We start from the raw sequence: 19,871 nt of genomic DNA on the forward strand, positions 1-19,871 counted from the left end.
GGAGGTTCACCAGGATGTTTCCTGGTATGGAGGGTGCTAGCTATGAAGAAAGGTTGAGTAGATTAGGATTGTTTTCGTTGGAAAGGCAGAGGTTGAGGGGGGACCTGATTGAGGTCTACAAAATTATGAGAGGTATGGACAGGGTGGATAGCAACAAGCTTTTTCCAAGAGTGGGGGTGTCAATTACAAGGGGTCACGATTTCAAGGTGAAAGGGGGAAAGTTTAATGGAGATATGCGTGGAAAGTTTTTTACGCAGAGGGTGGTGGGTGCCTGGAATGCTTTGCCAGCGGAGGTGGTAGAGGCGGGCACGATAGCATCATTTAAGATGCATCTAGACAGATATATGAACGGGCAGGGAACAGAGGGAAGTAGATCCTTGGAAAATAGAAGACAGGTTTAGATAAAGGATCTGGATCGGCGCAGGCTGGGAGGGCCGAAGGGCCTGTTCCTGTGCTGTAATTCCTTTTGCTCTTTGTTCATACAAAGCCCGCTATAACTTTATTGACCCGCTTAAAAAAGGACCGCTGGATGAAGATGGGGAGACATTGAAAAACAAACAGGGATCTCGGGAGGACCGTCATTTTCACCGCTTGGACTCTGCCCGCTAGAGACAACTGGAGCGCATACCATCTCCGGAAGTCATCTTTCATCTGATCCACCAACCGGCCAAGTTCAATTTGTGTAGCCGGTCCCAATCCCTCGCCACCTGGATACCTAGGTACCTGAAACTGTCCCCTACCACTCTAAACGGCAGTTCCCCCAGTCGCCTCTCCTGATCCCTCGCCTGGACTATAAACATCTCGCTCTCCCCCATATTAAGCTTATACCCCGAAAAGCAGCCGAATTCCCCTAAAATTCCCACAATTTCTTCCACCCCCTCAATTGGATTTGAAACATACAAAAGCAGGTCGTCCGCATACAGCGAGACTCTGTGCTCCCCCCCTCCCCCGGACGAGCCCCTTGAGACCCTCAGAGCAATTGCCAGCGGCTCAAGAGCCAGTGCAAACAGCAGTGGGGAGAAGGGGGATCCCTGTCTCATCCGAAGTAGTCCTGTTCGTCCGTACACTTGCCACAGGAGCCTGGTACAGCAACCTGACCCAGTCAATAAAGCCCCTCCCAAATCCAAACCGCCCCAGGACCTCCCAAAAATAATCCCACTCAACCCGGTCAAAAGCTTTCTCTGCATCCATTGCGACCATTACCTCCACCTCCCTACTTTCCGGGGGCATCATGATCATGTTTAACAGCTTTCTTACATTGGCCACCAGCTGCCTGCCCGTCTGATCCTCCACAATGACGTTCAACAAAATTTTGACCAGCAGTTTGGCATCTACGTTCAACAGGGAAATCGGCCGTAGGACCCACAGTGCTCCGGGTTCTTGTCCCATTTCAGGATAAGCGGAATCGTGGCCTGTGACATCATCTGGCGCAGAACCTCCCTTTCCCTTGCCTCGATAAACACCTTCATCAGCACCGGTCCCAATATCCCGGTTCCGACCTGTACAACCTGCTGTAGAAATCCTGAAACGTCTTACAACCCCTACCGAGTCCCCAACTAAGTTCCCATCCCCGTCGATAACTTTCCCTATTTCCCTAGCTGCCTCCCTCTTTCTAAGCTGCTGTGCAAGCATCTTGCTGGCCTTCTCACCATGCTCGTATATCGCCCCCCTCGCCTTTCTGAGCTGTTCCACTGCCCTCCCTGTGGTTAACAAGCCAAACTCCGCCTGTAGCCTCCGCCGTTCCCTTAAATGCCCTATCTCTGGAGTCTCGGGGTACCTCCTGTCGACTTGTAGAATCTCTTTTACCAGTCGGTCCGTCTCTGCCCTGTCCGTCCTGTCCCTATGAGCCCGGATCGAGATCAGCTCTCCTCTCACCACTGCCTTCAGCACTTCCCAGACCACCGCTGCTGAGACCTCCCCCGTATCATTTACCTGTGGGTAATGCAGCATGCATTTCCTCAGCCTCTCGCACACCGCTTCGTCCGCCAACAGCCCGACATCCAACCTCCGTTGCGGGCGCTAATTGCTATCTTTACTCACCTGCAGGTCAACCCAGTGTGGAGCATGGTCCGAGATCGTAATCACCGAATACCCCGTGTCCACCACCCCTGCCAGCAAGGCCCTACCCAAAACAAGAAAATCGATCTGAGAGTATACCTTATGTACGTGGGAGTAGAAAGAAAACTCCTTCACCCTCGGCTGCCTAAATCTCCATGGATAACCCCCCTCCCCCCATCTGCTCCATGAACCCTTTCAGTTCCTTTGCCATTGCTGGCACCTTGCCTGTTCTCGAGCATGACCGGTCCAGGCCTGGATCAATAACTGTATTAAAGTCCCCTCCCATGATTATCATAGAATTTACAGTGCAGAAGGAGGCCATTCGGCCCATCGAGTCTGCACCGGCTCTTGGAACGAGCACCCTACCCAAGGTCAACACCTCCATAACCCAGTAACCCCATCCAACACGAAGGGCAATTTATCATGGCCAATCCACCTAACCTCCCCCGTATGGTCAGTTTGTGCAAGTCCAGGTTCTATTTTCTCTTTTATCAGTTTCTTGGTCCTCCTTTGCTGAATTCTAAAATAAGTTCCCAATCCTCAGGCTTACTACTATTTGGGCCACTTTATGATCCTCTTCCTCTGATCTAATGGAATCTTTAACTTTTCTTGTTCACCACAGTTGCATCACTTTTCCTGTCTCACATTCCCTGAGAGAGAAAAAGAGAGAACAAAATGCAGTCCTAAATGTAATTGAAGCAGACACAATAACAGCAGAATCCATCACTAATCAATTGTGAACTTGTTGGTGTCTCAGCAGGGACGTGGAAACACAGAATCCCTTCCCACACTGAGAGCAGGTGAACGGCCTCTCCCCAGTGTGAACAAACTGGTGTTTCAGCAGGCTCGATGAAGTAGTGAATCCCTTCCCACACTGAGAGCAGGTGAACGGCTTCTCCCCAGTGTGAACTCGCTGGTGTCTCTGCAGGGTGCTTGAGTCAGTGAATCCCTTCTCACACCGAGAGCAGATAAACGGCTTCTCCCCAGTGTGAACTCGCTGGTGTTTCCTCAGATTGGATATTTCAGTGAATCCCTTCCCACACGGAGAGCAGGTGAACGGTCTCTCTCCAGTGTGAATGCGTCGGTGAACTTCCAGCACAGATGGGGATCTGTATCCCTTCCCACAGTCCTCACATTTCCACGGTTTCTCCATGTTTTGGGTCTCCTCGTGTCTCTCCAGGTTGGACAATCAGTTGAAGCCTCGTCCACACACAGAATACGTGTACGGACTCTCCCCGCTGTGAACGGTGTGATGATTTTTCAGGCTGTGTAACTGGTTGAAGCTCTTTCCACAGTCAGTGCTCTGGAACACTCTCACTCGGATGTGTGTGTCTCGGTGCTTTTCCAGTCACACTGATGTTTAAACTTTGTTGAAGTCAACAGGCCGGGCAAACATTTCTCATAGATTTAATGGTTGATGAACCGAGTGACTCTATCAGATCTAGACGTGATGTTTGAGATTTCTGTCTGTAAATCCTCTCCTTTGGAGTTTACAAAAGACATCACAGTCAGTCCAGGAGAGAAATTCAGAACAGATTATTTTAATTTCTATGAAACAGTCTTTCCTCTCTCGTTCCCCAAAAGCTGTAAATCTCTACCCCCACACTCTCCCTCCATTCTCACTCTGCTGTATCTAATATTCACCCTCCCAATTCTCCTGAAGGTGCCGATTCAGGCTGACTGACAGATCCCTGCTCACTGCTTCCTGTCCTGGACACAGATCATAACAAATAGGAGCTGCAGTCAGTCGGCCATTCAGCCCATCAAGCCTACTCGACCATTCAATGAGATCATTGGCCGATCTACCTCAGCACCATTTTCCCACACTATCCCCCATATCCCTCGATATCTTCATTATCGAGAAACCTATCACTCTCGGTCTAAAAATACTTGATGACTGAGGCTCCACAGTCCTCTGGGGTAGAGAATCCCAAAGCTTCACCACATTGTCTTTAAATTCATTGCTGGGGGCAGCACGGTGGCGCAGTGATTAGCACTGCTGCCCCTCAGTGACGAGGACCTGGGTTCGATCCTGGCCCCGTGTCACTGTCCATGTGGAGTCTGCACATTCTCCCTGTGTCTGCGTGGGTCTCACCCGCACAATGTAAAACGATGTGCAGGGTCGGTGAATTGGCCACGCTAAATTGCCCCTTAATTGGAAAAAAAAGAATTGGGTACTCTAAATTTATTCTTTTTGAAGGACAACTAAGTTTTGCATCCAGAGGTGTAATTAAAGCATCGTAAAAAGTGTGGGCTAATGGAATGATGTTTGGATGAAGGGGATTCCCTGTGGAGTTAATTAGATTTCAGCTTGGTAAGATGATGACAGTACTGGGAGGAGCCACGGTTTCAGGCTTTTTGCAGCAAAGCTGTGTTTTAGTTGAGAATTAGTTCAAGATGTGAGCAGAGGTCAAGCATCTCCGTTCAGTTGAAAATATATGTCTGCAGCTAGATTAGCAGTTTCTTTCCAAGCAGTTCAGAAGAGTGTCATTCGAAGGCGAGCTGAAACAAGCTGAAACAGCTTCCCAAGTTTCTTCATGGTTCTGACAGGTTTGAGATCTTGTCTTTAAAGCGGTGACACTAGAGCTCTCTTTCCTCAAAGAACATCTGTGTAAAGCAGGTATTGCTGAGGGCTAACTGTGTTTAACGGTGGATTGAGAGCTGACATGGTGTTTTTGTTGTTTGAGTGGGAATAAAGGTAGCAGTTAGGGGTTACTGTATTCACTGTATTGATTAGCATTGTTTAAGGGCTAATTGTCAGCTGTTTTCTGCTGTGCTGTTATATCTTTGAATATTGTGTCAATAATAAAGTTTGTTTTCACATAGCATGGCCCTATTTTGTGTGAAATCACTCCTGGAGTGAGGTATCCTTTCCTCACAGTCTGACAAAATACAAATAAAATATTGGGGTTTGTGCCCAGTATCCGAGCCACTGTTGGGGTCTGGTCCGGGATCATGACCGTGAGGAGGTGGGTTATGTGGATGTTTAGAGCACTTTGTACCTGAGGAGCAGAGATTTTACATTCTTTCCAGCCCCACAGCAATGTCAGACTAGAATCGACAACTTTTTTTGTGTAGAGGACGATCCTACACCTGGTGTCCACTTGCACCACAGGGAGCATCGTAATCATGGACCTTCCCCCGTTTGTCTGGAGTTTTTGCTCGAGAGCTCACCCCCAGGTCGAGAATGTGGAGGTTTGGAGCCTCCCGGAGTTCATTTATTATGCACTTTCGGGAAGAGTTTGAGTTCTTCCTTTTGGTTAACTCGACTCCTTGTATTTCCTTCTCCATTTTGTTGGAGACATTTACGGTTTATGCTCGGGGGCTGATCATTTCTTACACTGCTAATAAAAGGTGCAGGATGCTGGAGAACCAGCAGCTTCTGGAGGTTTGTTTGGCGACGGTCAAAGAGAATCATATGGAGGGCCCGAGTAAGCTATTGCTGAAGGAGGTTCACGCAGCAAGAGTGGCTTTGAACTCCCTATTTACTCAGCAGGTCGAGAAAAGTTGAAAGTTAGTGAGATCGAAGTTGTACGAGTTTGGGAATAAGCCGAGCAAATACTTGGCCTGTTTGACAAAGGACCTTTGTTCTGCAGCCTAGGGGCAGCACGGTGGCACAAGTGGATAGCACTGTGGCTTCACAGCGCCAGGGTCCCAGGTTCCATTCCCCGCTGGGTCATTGTCTGTGCGGAGTCTGCACGTTCTCCCCGTGTCTGCTTGGGTTTCCTCGGGTGCTCCGACTTACTTCCACAGTCCAAAGACGTGCCGGTTAGGTGGATTAGCCATGATACATTGCCCTGCGTGACCAAAAAGGTTAGGAGGGGTTATTGAGTTACGGGGATAGGGTGGAAGTGAGGGCTTAAGTGGGTCGGTGCAGACTCAATGGGCTGAATGACCTCCTTCTGCACTGTTTGTTCTATGTTTATGTCAAACCAGCTGTCTAGCCCACTGAGCTAAACCAGCCCAAACCGATCAATGACGGCTTTATGGGGCCAACTTTACACAGCTGATGGTGACTATTAGGTGGGACCATGCCCGGTGGTCGGCTGTTCCGATTTCATGGTGAGTGAGGATCCCCTTCATTAAAATGTGTTGCACAGACTGTTGTACCCTCTGCAGATGCTGCCTATACTACTGTCAACCAGAGTTGTTAGGGAAATTAATCAAATCAGGGCAAGACCTGCTCAGTTAATGGTAGGGAGTTGGGGAGAGTTACAGAACAAAGAGATCTAGGAGTACAGGTTCACAGCTCCTTGAAGGTGGAGTCGCAGGTGGACAGGGTGGTGAAGAAGGCAGTCAGTATGCTCGGTTTTATTGGTTAGAATATTGAATACCGGAGTCGGGATGTCTTATTGAAATTGGACAAGACATTGGTAAGACCGGACATGGAATACTGTGTTCAGTTCTGGTCACCTTATTATAGAAAGAATAATGTTAAACACAAAAGAGTGCAAAGAGATTTACCAGGATGCTGCGAGGACTTGATGGTCTGAGTTATAAGGTGAGGCTGGGACTTTTTTCCCTGAGCGTAGGAGGCTTAGGTGTGATCTTATAGAGGTCTATAAAACAATGAGGAGCATAGAGAAGGAAGATAGCCAACATTTTTTCCCTGAGGTAGAGGAGTCTAGAACTAGAGGACATAGGTTTACGGTGAGAGGAGAGAGATACAAAAGAGACCAAAGGGGAAAATTCTTCACACCGAGGGTGGTGAACTTCTGGAATAGGCTGCCAGAGGCAGTGTAGAGGCGGGTACAAATTTGTCCTTTAACAAGCAGTTAGAAGTTACATGGGCAGGGTGGGTAGAAGGATATGGGCCAAATGCTGGCAAGTGGGACTAGCTTAGTGATAGAAACTGGGCGGCATGGACAAGCTGGGCCGAAGGGCCTGGTTCCATGCTGTAAACATCTATAACTCTACCTGGAACAAAATGTTTGTTCAGCTCCAATCACCAAGATAAGGGAGGGTATGGTCTTCCGAAAATCAGGCTTCATCAATCGGCCTCTCGTCTTAGGTTCATAAGGGATTGGGTTAGGATGGAGCCAACATTCATCTGGCTCAATACAGAAGCAGACCAGTCAGTTCTCCCTCGATCCAAAACCAGCATAGGCTGATTATGGGAATGCATCTCCATGCAATTTTTAATGTCCGTGATTCATTCTGAGTCTTATGCATTGGGTAAAGGATGGGACTCCTACATTTGACTGACTTGCTCCTCCTGGGCTTTCCATGAGTGAATTCAATTCAACTTAGGCCGGGAGTAGGGCACAGTGATTAGTGCTGCTACCTCAGCGCCAGGGGCCCAGGTTCAATCCCAGCCTTGTCTGCATATTCTCCTCGTGTCTTCGTGTGTTTCCTCCGGGTGCTCCAGTTTCCTCCCACTGTCCAAAATGTGCAGTGAAAGTGGATTGGTCACGCTAATTTGCCCCTTTGTGTCCAAGATGTGTAGGTTAGGTGGGTTGACCATGATCAATGCAACGGGTTACGAGGATAGGATGGGGAATGGGCCTCAGTGAAATGCTTTTTCTGAGACTCAGTGCAGACTTGAAGGGGCGAATGGCCTTCTGCACTATAGTTCTATGTTATCCGTGTTGTGTTATTCATTTTAATTTGATTATGCTGTTAGTCTGCTTGTAATATTTTGGGATTTACAAACTGAATTGTTATATAATCTTACCCTCTTTCCCCACTCACGACTTTAACCTGTAAACTGGTTCTTCAATTAATCTGGCATTTCATCTCGAGGCTCTGCTCCCTCAAATATCCTGTTCCAAATTAATTCTGCAATGTGTTGCTTGGATGTATGTTGGCAATATCTCTTGTTCCGCTCTGTACCCATTTGCCACGATTTTTTCTGTTACTCTGTTGCATTCAGTGTTTAAAAATGATTTAAAACAAAACAATTTATTAAAAATCTGTCCAACTCATCTGTGAATATATTCAATGACTCCACACCCCACTGGTCCCTGTGGAAGAGAAATCCAGAGACTAATAACCCTCCAAGGGAAGAGATGACTGGATTGCACTTTATCGCAGAACCATAAATAATATATCTGATGTGTACCATACAAGACATGCCTCTGTCTGGTATTAACTTACTGTCCCCTTAAATGTCAGCAATCACCTGGAGAAACTAGCCCTTTATTGTGAATATTAGGAAAGAGACCATCCTTTTAGCCAGACAAATAAATGTGTGAAGCTGAGGGAGCAAAGGATATCAATGTCTTTGAGAGAGAGAGAGAGAGAGAGAGAGAGACCTGGGCCAAGCTTTGCAGAGTCTGCACCCTCCCTGGATTCACTTCCTTTCCCTTCAGTTGCTGCAAGTGACCAATTGAAGGTCAGAATGAGAAAAGAAATGGAAAGGGGGAGAAAAGAAAGCGTTTTACTCACAGATGTTGGAGACAAAAACAAGTTTTCAGTCTGTGTGAGGCCCCAGTTTTGCTCATTGTCCAGCTTCCGCATTCAGAAAACGGGAAACTAAGTGGATGGTGGAAGAGTCCTTCCGGTTCACCAACTCTTCCCATTGGTCAACAACTTTCCTCCGCCTCACTCATTGTTCCCCCTCCTCGAGACAAGGTTTCCAGGCAACCGGCTGCGGCCAGAACAAGAAATCTCTCGGTGATTCCCCTCTCCCCACCCCGGGACTGTGCATGTCCGAGGGAGAGCAGAGATTGCGCATGTGCGAGGGAAAGCTCACCCTTGACCTTCCTGCTGAGGCGTTGACCAATGGGAATGGTTGGATGACCGGAAGGACTCTGGTCCTCCAAGGCAATCCGCGCGGGCTTTGTGTGAATGGAGCTTGGACGTCACAGACTGAACCTTCCTCCTGTCTCCAACATCTGTGAGTAACTCTTTTATTGTCGTCACAATTATTACAGAAACCAATTTACAAGGCTCCAGGCCTCATTACACTTCAAATTGATGATTAAACAGTCACTTAACACAAAACAGCTGCAAGGCACAAGGCCCAATTCCATTTCACAATAACGTTGGAACAGTCATTGAACACAAATAGCTGCAAGGCACAGGGCCGAAATACGTTTCCAGATACCAATTAACCAGTCACTTATCACAACCAGCCACAAGGTACAGGCCCTACACATAGTTCAAGTAACAATCGAACAGTCACATCACACGAACAGTCGTGAGGCACAAGGCCACGAAACCCAACGACCATTCCAAAGAAAAAAGGAACAAAAAAACCACAAGACACGAGTACATTTCGAGGTAACAGCCTCTAAACACACAAGACAAGCAGTTGCGAGGCACAAGGCCCTGATACAATACGGCCGCTTCGGAAACAAATATGACCCACAGGGCCTCGATACATTTTAACAGTGTCATATCAAACCCAATCATCAGGCACCAGGCCTCAATTCACCCCAGAAAAGATTTAACAGGATAGAATCAATCACCGAACACTAATCCCCGCTCACCCACCCCCGTTCACCCCGCCCTGCAGCCGACACCCTGGGGGAAAGGCCCCTCCTCGCTAAGAGCACAGACCACCGGAGAGCCAGACCCGGGCGCGGCAGAGGAGAGAGGGTTCCCCCCTCCTGGACCCCGCCCAAAGGCTCGGGACCATTCGGAGGGAGAGCAGTTTCGCACCAACTAGCGTTCCACCACAATTACTAATTACCATTTCAGGGAAACCCGAAATGAGTTGAATGTCATAGGCTGCTAAAGAAAACGAAAGCAAAGAAAACATGAAAACAAAATCCCTTAGTACTCATAGAAAAGTCCATAAAAAAAAAAAGTCCATTAATTTTGCACGTTCCACATCATGACCCCAGCGCTCCAGCCAAAATTTCACAAGGAACAACATGTCCTCAAAGTCCTCCAATGGCAGCGGCCAGAGTCGCTCCAATGTTGGCAACAGTCGACAACAGGGAAGAAAGTCCCAGAGTCAGTCCCAACCGCCCACAGGGCGTCCAGGGGGGCCGAACCCCCGGAGACCCCAGGAACGGCAGCAACCCACCCCGGGCTGCAGGCCGCGGGCCGCCCATCGGGTATCCACTCCCGGTTCCGACCCGCCGCTTCCAGCAGCCTATCCAGCTGCCATCCTTCCTCCATTCCTTCGTCCTCCATTGGGCGAACTCAAACCCGCCGACAGCAAACCTCGCAGTCCGAAGCAGTGCCTCCGCAGCTCAACCGCTGACTTGAAACACGACTGGTCGCAGTACTCCGAAACCGGTCTTCTCCCCTTCCCTCGGGGACCAGGAGCAATGGGCGCCGAGTTGCTGTTTCACCCCATCCAGGAAGCTCCCAGAGGCGGCCTGCCTTTCGAATCGGCCCGGGGGCGGACACCAAGCTCGCACACAACCGCCCAAGCCTCCTCCACTTTTCACCCCAGGAGTTTGGACAGTGTCGGCCGTAGCTCCCACAATCCCCCGCACGGGCGGGTGATCAGGTACTGCGCATGTCCAAGGGTGAGGGGAAGCTGCGCATGTGTGGAGGAAAGCCCAGCCCCTGACCTTCCTGTGAGGTGTTGGCTAATGGATAGAGTTAGGACCGGAAGGACGCTGGTCCTCCAATCAGCGCGGGCTTTATGTGAAAGGAGATTGGGCTTCACACAGACTGAAACATCCTCCTGTGTCTCCAACATCTGTGAGTACCTCTTTTAATGTCGTCACAATTTTCAACACAGACTCATTTACAGGGCACAAGGCCCAATTACACTTCACATTAACGATTCAACAGTCACTGAACACGAAACAGCTGCAAGGCACAAGGCCCAATTACACTTCACATTAACGATTAAACGATCACTGACCACAAAACAGCTGTGAGGCGCCAGGCCCAATTACATTTCACGACAACGTTGTAACAGTCATTGAACACAAACAGCTGCAAAGCGCAGGGCCGAAATACGTTTCCAAATACCTATTAACCAGTCATTTATCGCAACCAGCCGCAAGGCACAGGCCCTACGTGTAGTTCAGGTAACAATCAAACAGGTTCATAACTCGAACAGTCGTAAGGCACAAGGCCATGAAACCAAACGACTGTTCTAAAAGTAAAAAGAAACAAGGAGACACAAAGCACAATTACATCGAGGCATCAACCTCCAAACACATACACAAGCAGTCGCGAGGCACAAGGCCCCGAAACCATACGACCACTCCAAAATAAAGTAAAGAAAAGAGAAATAAAACCCAAAAGTACAACACACGACACAGGCACGTTTCAAGGTAACGACTCTAAACACAAAAGACAAGCAGTCGCGAGGCACAAGGCCCCGATACAATACGGCCGCTCCAGTTACAAATATGACCCACAGGGCCTCAATTCTTTTTAACAGTATCATATCAAAACCCAATCACCAGGCACCAGGCCTTAATTTACCCCAGAAATGGTTTAACGGGGTAGAATCCATCACCGAACACTAATCCCTGCTCACCCACCCCCGTTCGCCCCGCCCTGCCGCCGACACCCCGGGGGAAAGGCCCCCCCTTGGCTGAGAGCACAGACCCCCCGGAGAGCCAGACCCGGGCGCGGCGGAGGAGAGAGGGTTCCCCTCTCCTGGACCCGCCCGAGGGCACAGGACCATTCGGAGGGAGAGCAGTTCTGCACTAACCAGCGTTCCACCACAATTACTAAATACCATTCCGGAGGACCGAAATGTGTTAAATGTTATAGGCTACTAAATAAAACAAAAGCAAGGAAAACAAGAAAGCAAATCCCTCATTATACATAGAAAAAGTCTGCAGAAAAAGTCCATTAATTTTGCAAGTTCCATAACACAGCACCGGCGCTCTTGCCGAAATTTCACGAGGAACAACATGTCCTCAAAGTCCTCCAATGGCAGCAGCCAGAGTCACTCCAATGTTGGCAACAGTCGACAACGGGGAGGAAAGTCCCAGAGTCAGTCCCAACCGCCCACAGGGCGTCCAGGGGGGCCGAACCCCCGGAGACCCCAGGAACGGCAGCAACCCACCCCGGGCTGCAGGCCGCGGGCCGCCCATCGGGTATCCACTCCCGGTTCCGACCCGCCGCTTCCAGCAGCCAATCCAGCTGCCATCCTTCCTCCATTCCTTCGTCCTCCATTGGGCGAACTCAAAACCGCCGACAGCAAACCTCGCAGTCCGAAGCAGCGTCTCCGCAGCTCAAACGCTGACTTGAAACACGACTGGTCTCAGTACTCCGAAACCGGTCTTCTCCCCTTCCCTCAGGGACCAGGAGCAATGGGCGCCGAGTTGCTGTTTCACCCCATCCAGGAAGCTCCCAGAGGCGGCCTGCCTTTCGAATCGGCCCGGGGGCGGACACCAAGCTCGCACACAACCGCCCAAGCCTCCTCCACTTTTCACCCCAGGAGTTTGGACAGTGTCGGCCGTAGCTCCCACAATCCCCCGCGCTGGGGAACCCGCTCTATCCGCCGCACGGGCGGGTGATCAGGTACTGCGCATGTCCAAGGGTGAGGGGAAGCTGCGCATGTGTGGAGGAAAGCCCAGCCCCTGACCTTCCTGTGAGGTGTTGTCTAATGGATAGAGTTAGGACCGGAAGGACGCTGGTCCTCCAATCAGCACGGGCTTTATGTGAAAGGAGATTGGGCTTCACACAGACTGAAATGTCCTCCTGTCTCCAACATCTGTGAGTAAAACACTTTCTTTTCTCCCCCTGTCCATTTCTTGTCTCATTCTCACCTTCAATTGGTCACTTGCAGCAACTGAAGGGAAAGGAAGTTAATCCAGGGAGGGTGCAGACTCTGAAAAGCTTGGCCCAGGTCTCTCTCTCTGAAAGACATTGACATCCTTTGCTCCCTCAGCTTGACACATTTATTTGTCTGGCTAAAATGATGGTCTCTTTCCTAATGTTCACATTTAAAGGGCTGGTTTCCCCAGGAGATGGCTGACATTAAAGGGAACAGTAAACAGGACAAACCAAACCAATTACTTTCCTGTCGGAATACTCTCCACCATCAGCAAAGTGATGGAAGGGGTCATTAACAGCGCTATCAAGTGGTACTTACTCAGCAAAACCTGCTCACGGACGCTCAGTTTGAGTTCCACCAGGGTCACTCAGCTCCTGTCCTCATTCCAGCCTTGGTTCAATCATGGACAAAAGAGGTGAATGCCAGAGGTGAGAGTGACTGCCCTTGGTATCAGGGCAGCATTTGACCGACTATGGCATCAAGGAGCCCCAGCTAAACTGGAGTCAGTGGGAATCGGGGGAAACTCTCCGCTGGTTGGAGTCATACCTGGCACAAAAAAAGATGGTTGTAGTGGTTGGAGGTCAATCATCTCAGCTGCAGGAGTTCCTCAGGGCACACTCCTAGGCCCAACCATCTTTAGCTGCTTCATCAATGACCTTCCTTTCATCATAAGGCCAGAAGTGGGGATGTTTGTGGATGACTGCACAATCTTTAGCACCATTCATGACTCCAGATAATGAAGCAGTCCATGTCCAAATGCAGCATGTCCTACACAGTATCCAGATGTTGGCTGATAAGTGGCAAATCACATTTGTGCTACACAAGTGCCAGGCAACGACCATCTCCTACCAAGGAGGATCTAACCACTGCCCCTTGACATTAGCATTGGTGAATCCTCCACAACCAACATCCTGAGGGTTATCATTGATCAGAAACTGAACTGGACTAGCCATATTAATATGGTGGCCACCAGGGCAGGCCAAAGGCTACAGCGGCTAACGCACCTCCTGACCCCCAAAGCCTCTCCACCATCTACAAGGCACAAGTCAGGCATGTAACAGAATAATCACTACTTGCCTGGTTGAGTGCAGCTCCAACATGCTGCTCTACACCATCCAGAACAAAGCAGCCCGCTTGACTGCTCCACATTCCATGAATATTCAAACACTCCACCACCGACGAACAGTGGCAGCCGTGTATACCATCTACAAGATACACTGCAGTAACTCACCAAGGTTCCTCCGACAGCACCTTCCAAACCCACAACCACTACTATCTAGAAGGCCAAGAGCAGCAGATAGTTGAGAACCCCACTACCTGGAGGTTCTCCTCCAAGTCACTCACCAGACAGACTTGGAAATATATCGCCCTTCCTTCATTGTTGCTGGGGCGACATCCTGTAACTCCTTCCCTGACAGCACAGGGTGTGTACCTACAACTCAAGGACTGCAGCGGTTCAAGAAGGCAACTCATCACCACCTTCTGAAGGGCAACTAGGGATGGGCAATAAATGCTGGCTGAACCAGCGACTCCCACATCCCGTAAATGAATTTAAAAAAATGTTATATTGCACAGAGATATATCTAGTGTTATATAGAATGTATTAGATATATTATTGATGGTTCTGTAATGAAATACATGTATTATTAGTTCTACCTACATTATATATTTCCAGTGATACAGTCATTGCAGCACTTATGGAATCCATTTGGGAACTCAAGTCAATGCTGACTCTCTGTACAGCAATCCAGTCAGTGCCATTCCCCCTCGATATCCCTGTTCACCTGCAAGTTTATTTTCTTCATATATTATTTTGAATTATTGATCATCTCGACTTCCACAACGCTTGTGGGCAGTGAGTTCCCTGTCATGACCACTCCATGACTAAATAAAGTTCTTCCTCAGAATTTCCCTATCTCTAATCAGTAAATGTATTTATATGGAGATTCTCTACTCTTGTACAGGTTTTAGTGAGTTTAGATTTGTTGATCAGCACCTTCAGGAAAATTGGGAGGGAAAGTAAGTGAATATAGGTCTCTCTGTCCAGGGTAGGAAGCAGTGAGCTTGGATTTGTCAATCAGCCTGAATCGGCACCTTCAGGAGAATTGGGAGGGGGAATATTAGCTACAGCAGAGTGAGAATGGAGGGAGAGTGTGTGGGATTGAGATTTAGAGCATTTCAGGGAAAGAGAGAGGAAAGAATGTTCGATAGAAACTAGAATTGTCTGTTCTGAGTTTCTATCCTGTACTAACAATGATTACTGTTGTAAAATCTGTTTGCAGGAAGTTCGAACAAGAGGAGTTTGAGGCCGAGCTCTCAAACTAAATATCACGTCAAGAACTGACTGAGTCACTCAATTCTTGGGATCATTGGCCTTTGAATCTAGTAGGAGAAATGTTTGTCTATTCTGTCTGCTTCAAGAGATTTTAAACATCAGTGTGTCTGGAAAAGCACTGAGACACACACACACACCCGTGTGAGACTGTTACAGAGCACTGACTGTGGAAAGAACTTTAACCAGTGACACAGCCTGAACAAATACTACACCATTCACAGAAGGGAGAGACTGTACATGTGTTCTGTGTGTGGCCGAGTCTTCAACTGATCATCCAACGTGGTGAGACGCAAGATCACCCGGACCATGGAGAAACCATGGAAATGTGAGGATTGTGGGAAGGGATTCAGAGCCCCGTGCGAGCTGGAAAGGCATCAACGCAGTCACACTGGAGAGAGGCCTTTCACCTGCCCTCAGTGTGAAAAGGGATTCACTGAAATGGGCAGCCTGCGGAGACACGAACGAGTTCACACTGGGGAGAGGCCTTTCACCTGCTCTCAGTGTGAAAAGGGATTCACTGACATTGGCAACCTGCGGAGACACGAACGAGTTCACACTGGAGAGAGGCCTTTCACCTGCTCTCAGTGTGAAAAGGGATTCACTGACATTAGCAGCCTGCGGACACACGAACGAGTTCACACTGGAGAGAGGCCTTTCACCTGCCCTCAGTGTGAAAAGGGATTCACTGACATTGGCAGCCTGCAGAGACACGAACGAGTTCACACTGGGGAGAGGCCTTTCACCTGCCCTCAGTGTGAAAAGAGATTCAATTATATTGGCAACCTGCGGAAACACGAACGAGTTCACACTGGGGAGAGGCCTTTCACCTGCTCTCAGTGTGAAAAGAGATTCAATGTCATTGGCAGCCTGCGGCAACACGAACGAGTTCACACTGGGGAGAGGCCATTCACCTGCTTTCAGTGTGAAAAGGGATTCACTAACATTGGCCACCTGCGGAGACACGAACGAGTTCACACTGGAGAGAGGCCTTTCACCTGCCCTCAGTGTGAAAAGGGATTCACTGAAATGGGCAGCCTGCGGAGACACGAACGAGTTCACACTGGGGAGAGGCCTTTCACCTGCTCTCAGTGTGAAAAGAGATTCAATTATATTGGCAACCTGCGGAAACACGAACGAGTTCACACTGGAGAGAGGCCTTTCACCTGCTCTCAGTGTGAAAAGAGATTCAATGTCATTGGCAGCCTGCGGCAACACGAACGAGTTCACACTGGGGAGAGGCCATTCACCTGCTCTCAGTGTGAAAAGGGATTCACTAACATTGGCCACCTGCGGAGGCACAAACGAGTTCACACCGGGAAGATGCCATTCACCTGCTCTGACTGTGGGAAGGGATTCTTTCAGTTGTCCGACCTGCAGAGTCACCAGAGAGTTCACACCGGGGAGAAGCCGTTCATCTGCACTGTGTGTGATAAGGGATTTGCTCATTCATCCCACCTGCTGAAACACAATGTCAATCACACCAAGAGCAGGCCCTTTAAATGCTCTGACTGCAAGAGGGGTTTCAAAAGCTCTCAGCTACTGATGTCCCACCAGCGCTTTCACTCTGAGGAGAGACCGTTCAGCTGCTCTCATTGCACAAAGAGCTTTAGTACCTCATCCAACTTGCGGAGACACCAGCGAGGTCACACTGGGGAGAGCCCGTTCACCTCGCCGACTGGGAAAAGATTCACTCGGTCATCACTTGCTGAGCCACAACGTCACTCACACCAATGAGAGACCCTTTTAAATGCTCCGACTGTGGGAGTGGGTTTCAAAGCTCTTGGGTACTGATGGAACACCAGTGCATTCACACTGAGGAGAGACCGCTCAGCTCCTCTCACTGCGACAAAGAGGTTTCAAACATCATCCACATTGCGGAGACATCAGCGAGTTCACACTGGAAAGAAGCCATTCACCTGCTCTCACTGTGGGGAGGGATTCACTCAGTCGTCCAACACGCTGAGACACCAAAGGGTTCACAAGTGATGATGGGTTAGATTCTGCTGTTATTCCTGCTGTTAATCACATCCAGGACTGAACCTGGAGTGGGTGGAGGGATTTGTCTCCTCGTCAACACCTGGTGCTCGGATGTGGCGACCCTGGGGAACTACTGATCCCTGGACCTGGAATACCTGACTGTGAAGTGCCATCCATACGGCCTTCCATGGAGTTCACTTCTGCCATCATCACGGCGGTCTACATCCCACCCCAGGCGGAAGTGAAGAAGGCGCTTGATGAATTGTAACCGCTATAAATAACAATGAAACAGAATACCTGGCGGCCTTGTTCATCGTGGCCGGGGACTTTAACCAGGCCAACCTCAAGTGTGTACTGCCAAAATTCCACCAACACATCTCCTGTCCCGACAGGGGCCCCAACATCCTTGACCATTGCCACACAAACATCAAGGGCGCCTGATGATCCATCCCCTGACCGCACTTCGGAAAATCGGACCACAAGATGGCGCTCCTTCTCTCGGCGTACAAGCAGAAACTTGAACGGGAAAATCCGGTTAAGAAGGTTGTGCAAATGCTGGTCTGAGGCAAAAGAGCTCCTACGTGACTGGTCCATATTCAAGAACTCGGCAGTTAGCCGAAACGAGTATGCCAGCACCATCACAGGCTTCATCAGCAAGTGTGTAGAAGATTGTGTGTCAAAGAAGGTAGTACGTACGTTACCCAACCAGAAACCATGGCTTAATCGGGAGATTCACTCCCGACTGGTCTGAGGCGTTCAAGTCAGGCAACCCTGACCTGTACAAAAAAATCTAGGTACAACCTCTGCAAAGCCAACAGGGATACCAAGAGACAACAGAAGAGTTGTCCAGACTAAGCGAGAATCATGGACTCTCATCGATTGTGGCAAGGCGTAAACAACATAATGCGCTAAAAAGCAAAGCCGAGTAGAATCTTTAGCAACAATGCACCCCTTCCCAACAAACGCAATGCATTCTATGCTTATTTCGAGCAGGAAACCAACAAACCTTTGTCATCTGCCCCAGCAGCCTTGGACACGCCCATGCCCACCGTCACAGCCTCCAAAGTCAGATTGGCCTTCTTGAAAGTGAAGCCTCGGAAAGCGACAGGTCCTGACGGGAGTCCCTGCCATGCACGGACATCCTCAACCTTTCCCTCCTCCGTTCTGAGGTTCCCACCTGCTTCAAGAAGACCACCATCATACCGGTGCCAAAGAAGAACCAGGCAACGTGCCTCAATGACATCGATCATTATGAAATGCTTAGACCACAGCTGGAGTAATGTGTGCAGTTTTACTTAGGAAAGGTATTGCCACAGAGGAACAGCAACAAAGTTTGACCAGACTTGTCCCGGGTATGGCAGGACTGTCCTATGAAAGCAGATTGGGGAAACTAGGCCTCTTTTCTCTAGAGTTCCAAGGAATGAGAGGGGATTTCATTGAAACTTACAAAATCCACAAAGGAATAGACAGGGTGGGTGCAGGTGAGAGGTTTCCCCTGGTTGGAGAGTCTGGAACCAGGGGACACAATTTCAAACTAAGGGAGAAGCCACTTAGGACGGGTCTCTGAGGAGACATTTCTTTACTCCTCGGGTTGTGAATCTTTGGAATTCTCTACCCCAGAGGGCTGTGGAAGCTCAGTCACTGAGTGTGTTTCAAGCAGAGACTGACAGATTTCTTTTTTTTTTGTTTAATAAATTATTTTCTTCTAATTAAGGGGCAGTGGAGCGTGGCCAATTCACCAATGCTGCACATCAAGTTCGGTTGTGGATCTGAGACCCACAAGGCACAAGGAGAATGTGCAAACTCCACATGGACAGTGACCCAGGGCCAGGATCGAACGCAGGTTCTTGGTGCCGTGAGGCAACAGTGCTAACCACTGGGCAACCGTGCCACGCAACTGACAGATTTCTAAATATCAATAACCCATATGGATATGGAGATAGTGTGGGGAAAAAGACATTGAATCATAGGATCATAGTATTTACAGGGCAGAAGGAGGCCATTTGGCCCATTGAGTCTGCACCGGCCCTTGGAAAGAGCACCCTACCAAAGTCCACACCCCCACCCTATCGCCGTAACCCAGTAACCCCACCCAACCTTTTTGGACATTAAGGGCATTTTAGCATGGCCAATTCACCTAACCTGCACATCTTTAGACTGTGGGAGGAAACCCACTCAGACACCTGGAGAAAGTGCAAACTCCGCACAGATAGTAACCCAAGCCGGGAATCGGACCTGGGACCCGGGAGCTGTGAAGCAACTGTGCTAACCAGTGTGCTACCATGAAATGGATGATCAGCCATGATCGCATTGAATGGCGGCGCAGGATCGATGGGCTGAATGGCCAACTCCTGCTCTGATGCTCCAATGGTATAAAGATCGGTAGGAAAGTAAACTGTGAAGAGGACATAAGGAGACTACAAAGGATAGAGGTAGGTTATGTGAGTGGGAAAAGATCTGCCAAATGGAGAATATTGTGAGAAAATGAGAAATTGTCCATGTTGCCAGAAGAATAAAACAGTTTCTGATCTGAATAGTGAGAGATTGTAGAGCTCTGAGACTCCGAGGGATCTGGGTGTCCAAGAGCATGAATCACAAAAAGGGAATTGAATACAAAAGTAGGGAGGTTGTGCTTCAGTTATACAGGACATTGATGAGTCCACATCTGGAGCACTGTGTATAGTCTTGCTATCATTTAAGGAAGGATGTAAATGTGTTGGAAGCAGTTCAGAGAAGGTTTACTGGACTCGTACCTGGAATTGGAGGCTGGTCTTATGAGGAATGATTGGACGGGCTGGGCTTGTGTCCGATGGAGTTTAGGTGACTTGATTGAACCGTATCAGATCCTGAGGG

At 49.1% G+C, this 19,871-nt stretch overlaps 1 protein-coding gene across 1 annotated transcript; it reads left to right on the forward strand.

Annotated features, from left to right (window-relative positions):
- The first annotated feature begins 8,707 nt into the window (after positions 1-8,707).
- Positions 8,708-19,056, forward strand: LOC140406476 (uncharacterized). The gene is made up of 2 exons (XM_072494504.1): positions 8,708-8,896; positions 14,989-19,056. The coding sequence occupies exon 2, from the start codon at positions 15,348-15,350 to the stop codon at positions 16,773-16,775; it is 1,428 nt and encodes a 475-aa protein (XP_072350605.1). The 5' UTR covers positions 8,708-8,896; positions 14,989-15,347; the 3' UTR covers positions 16,776-19,056.
- Positions 19,057-19,871: the final 815 nt, after the last annotated feature.

Source organism: Scyliorhinus torazame, unplaced genomic scaffold, assembly GCF_047496885.1.
Source record: "Scyliorhinus torazame isolate Kashiwa2021f unplaced genomic scaffold, sScyTor2.1 scaffold_551, whole genome shotgun sequence".
NCBI lineage: Eukaryota > Metazoa > Chordata > Chondrichthyes > Carcharhiniformes > Scyliorhinidae > Scyliorhinus > Scyliorhinus torazame.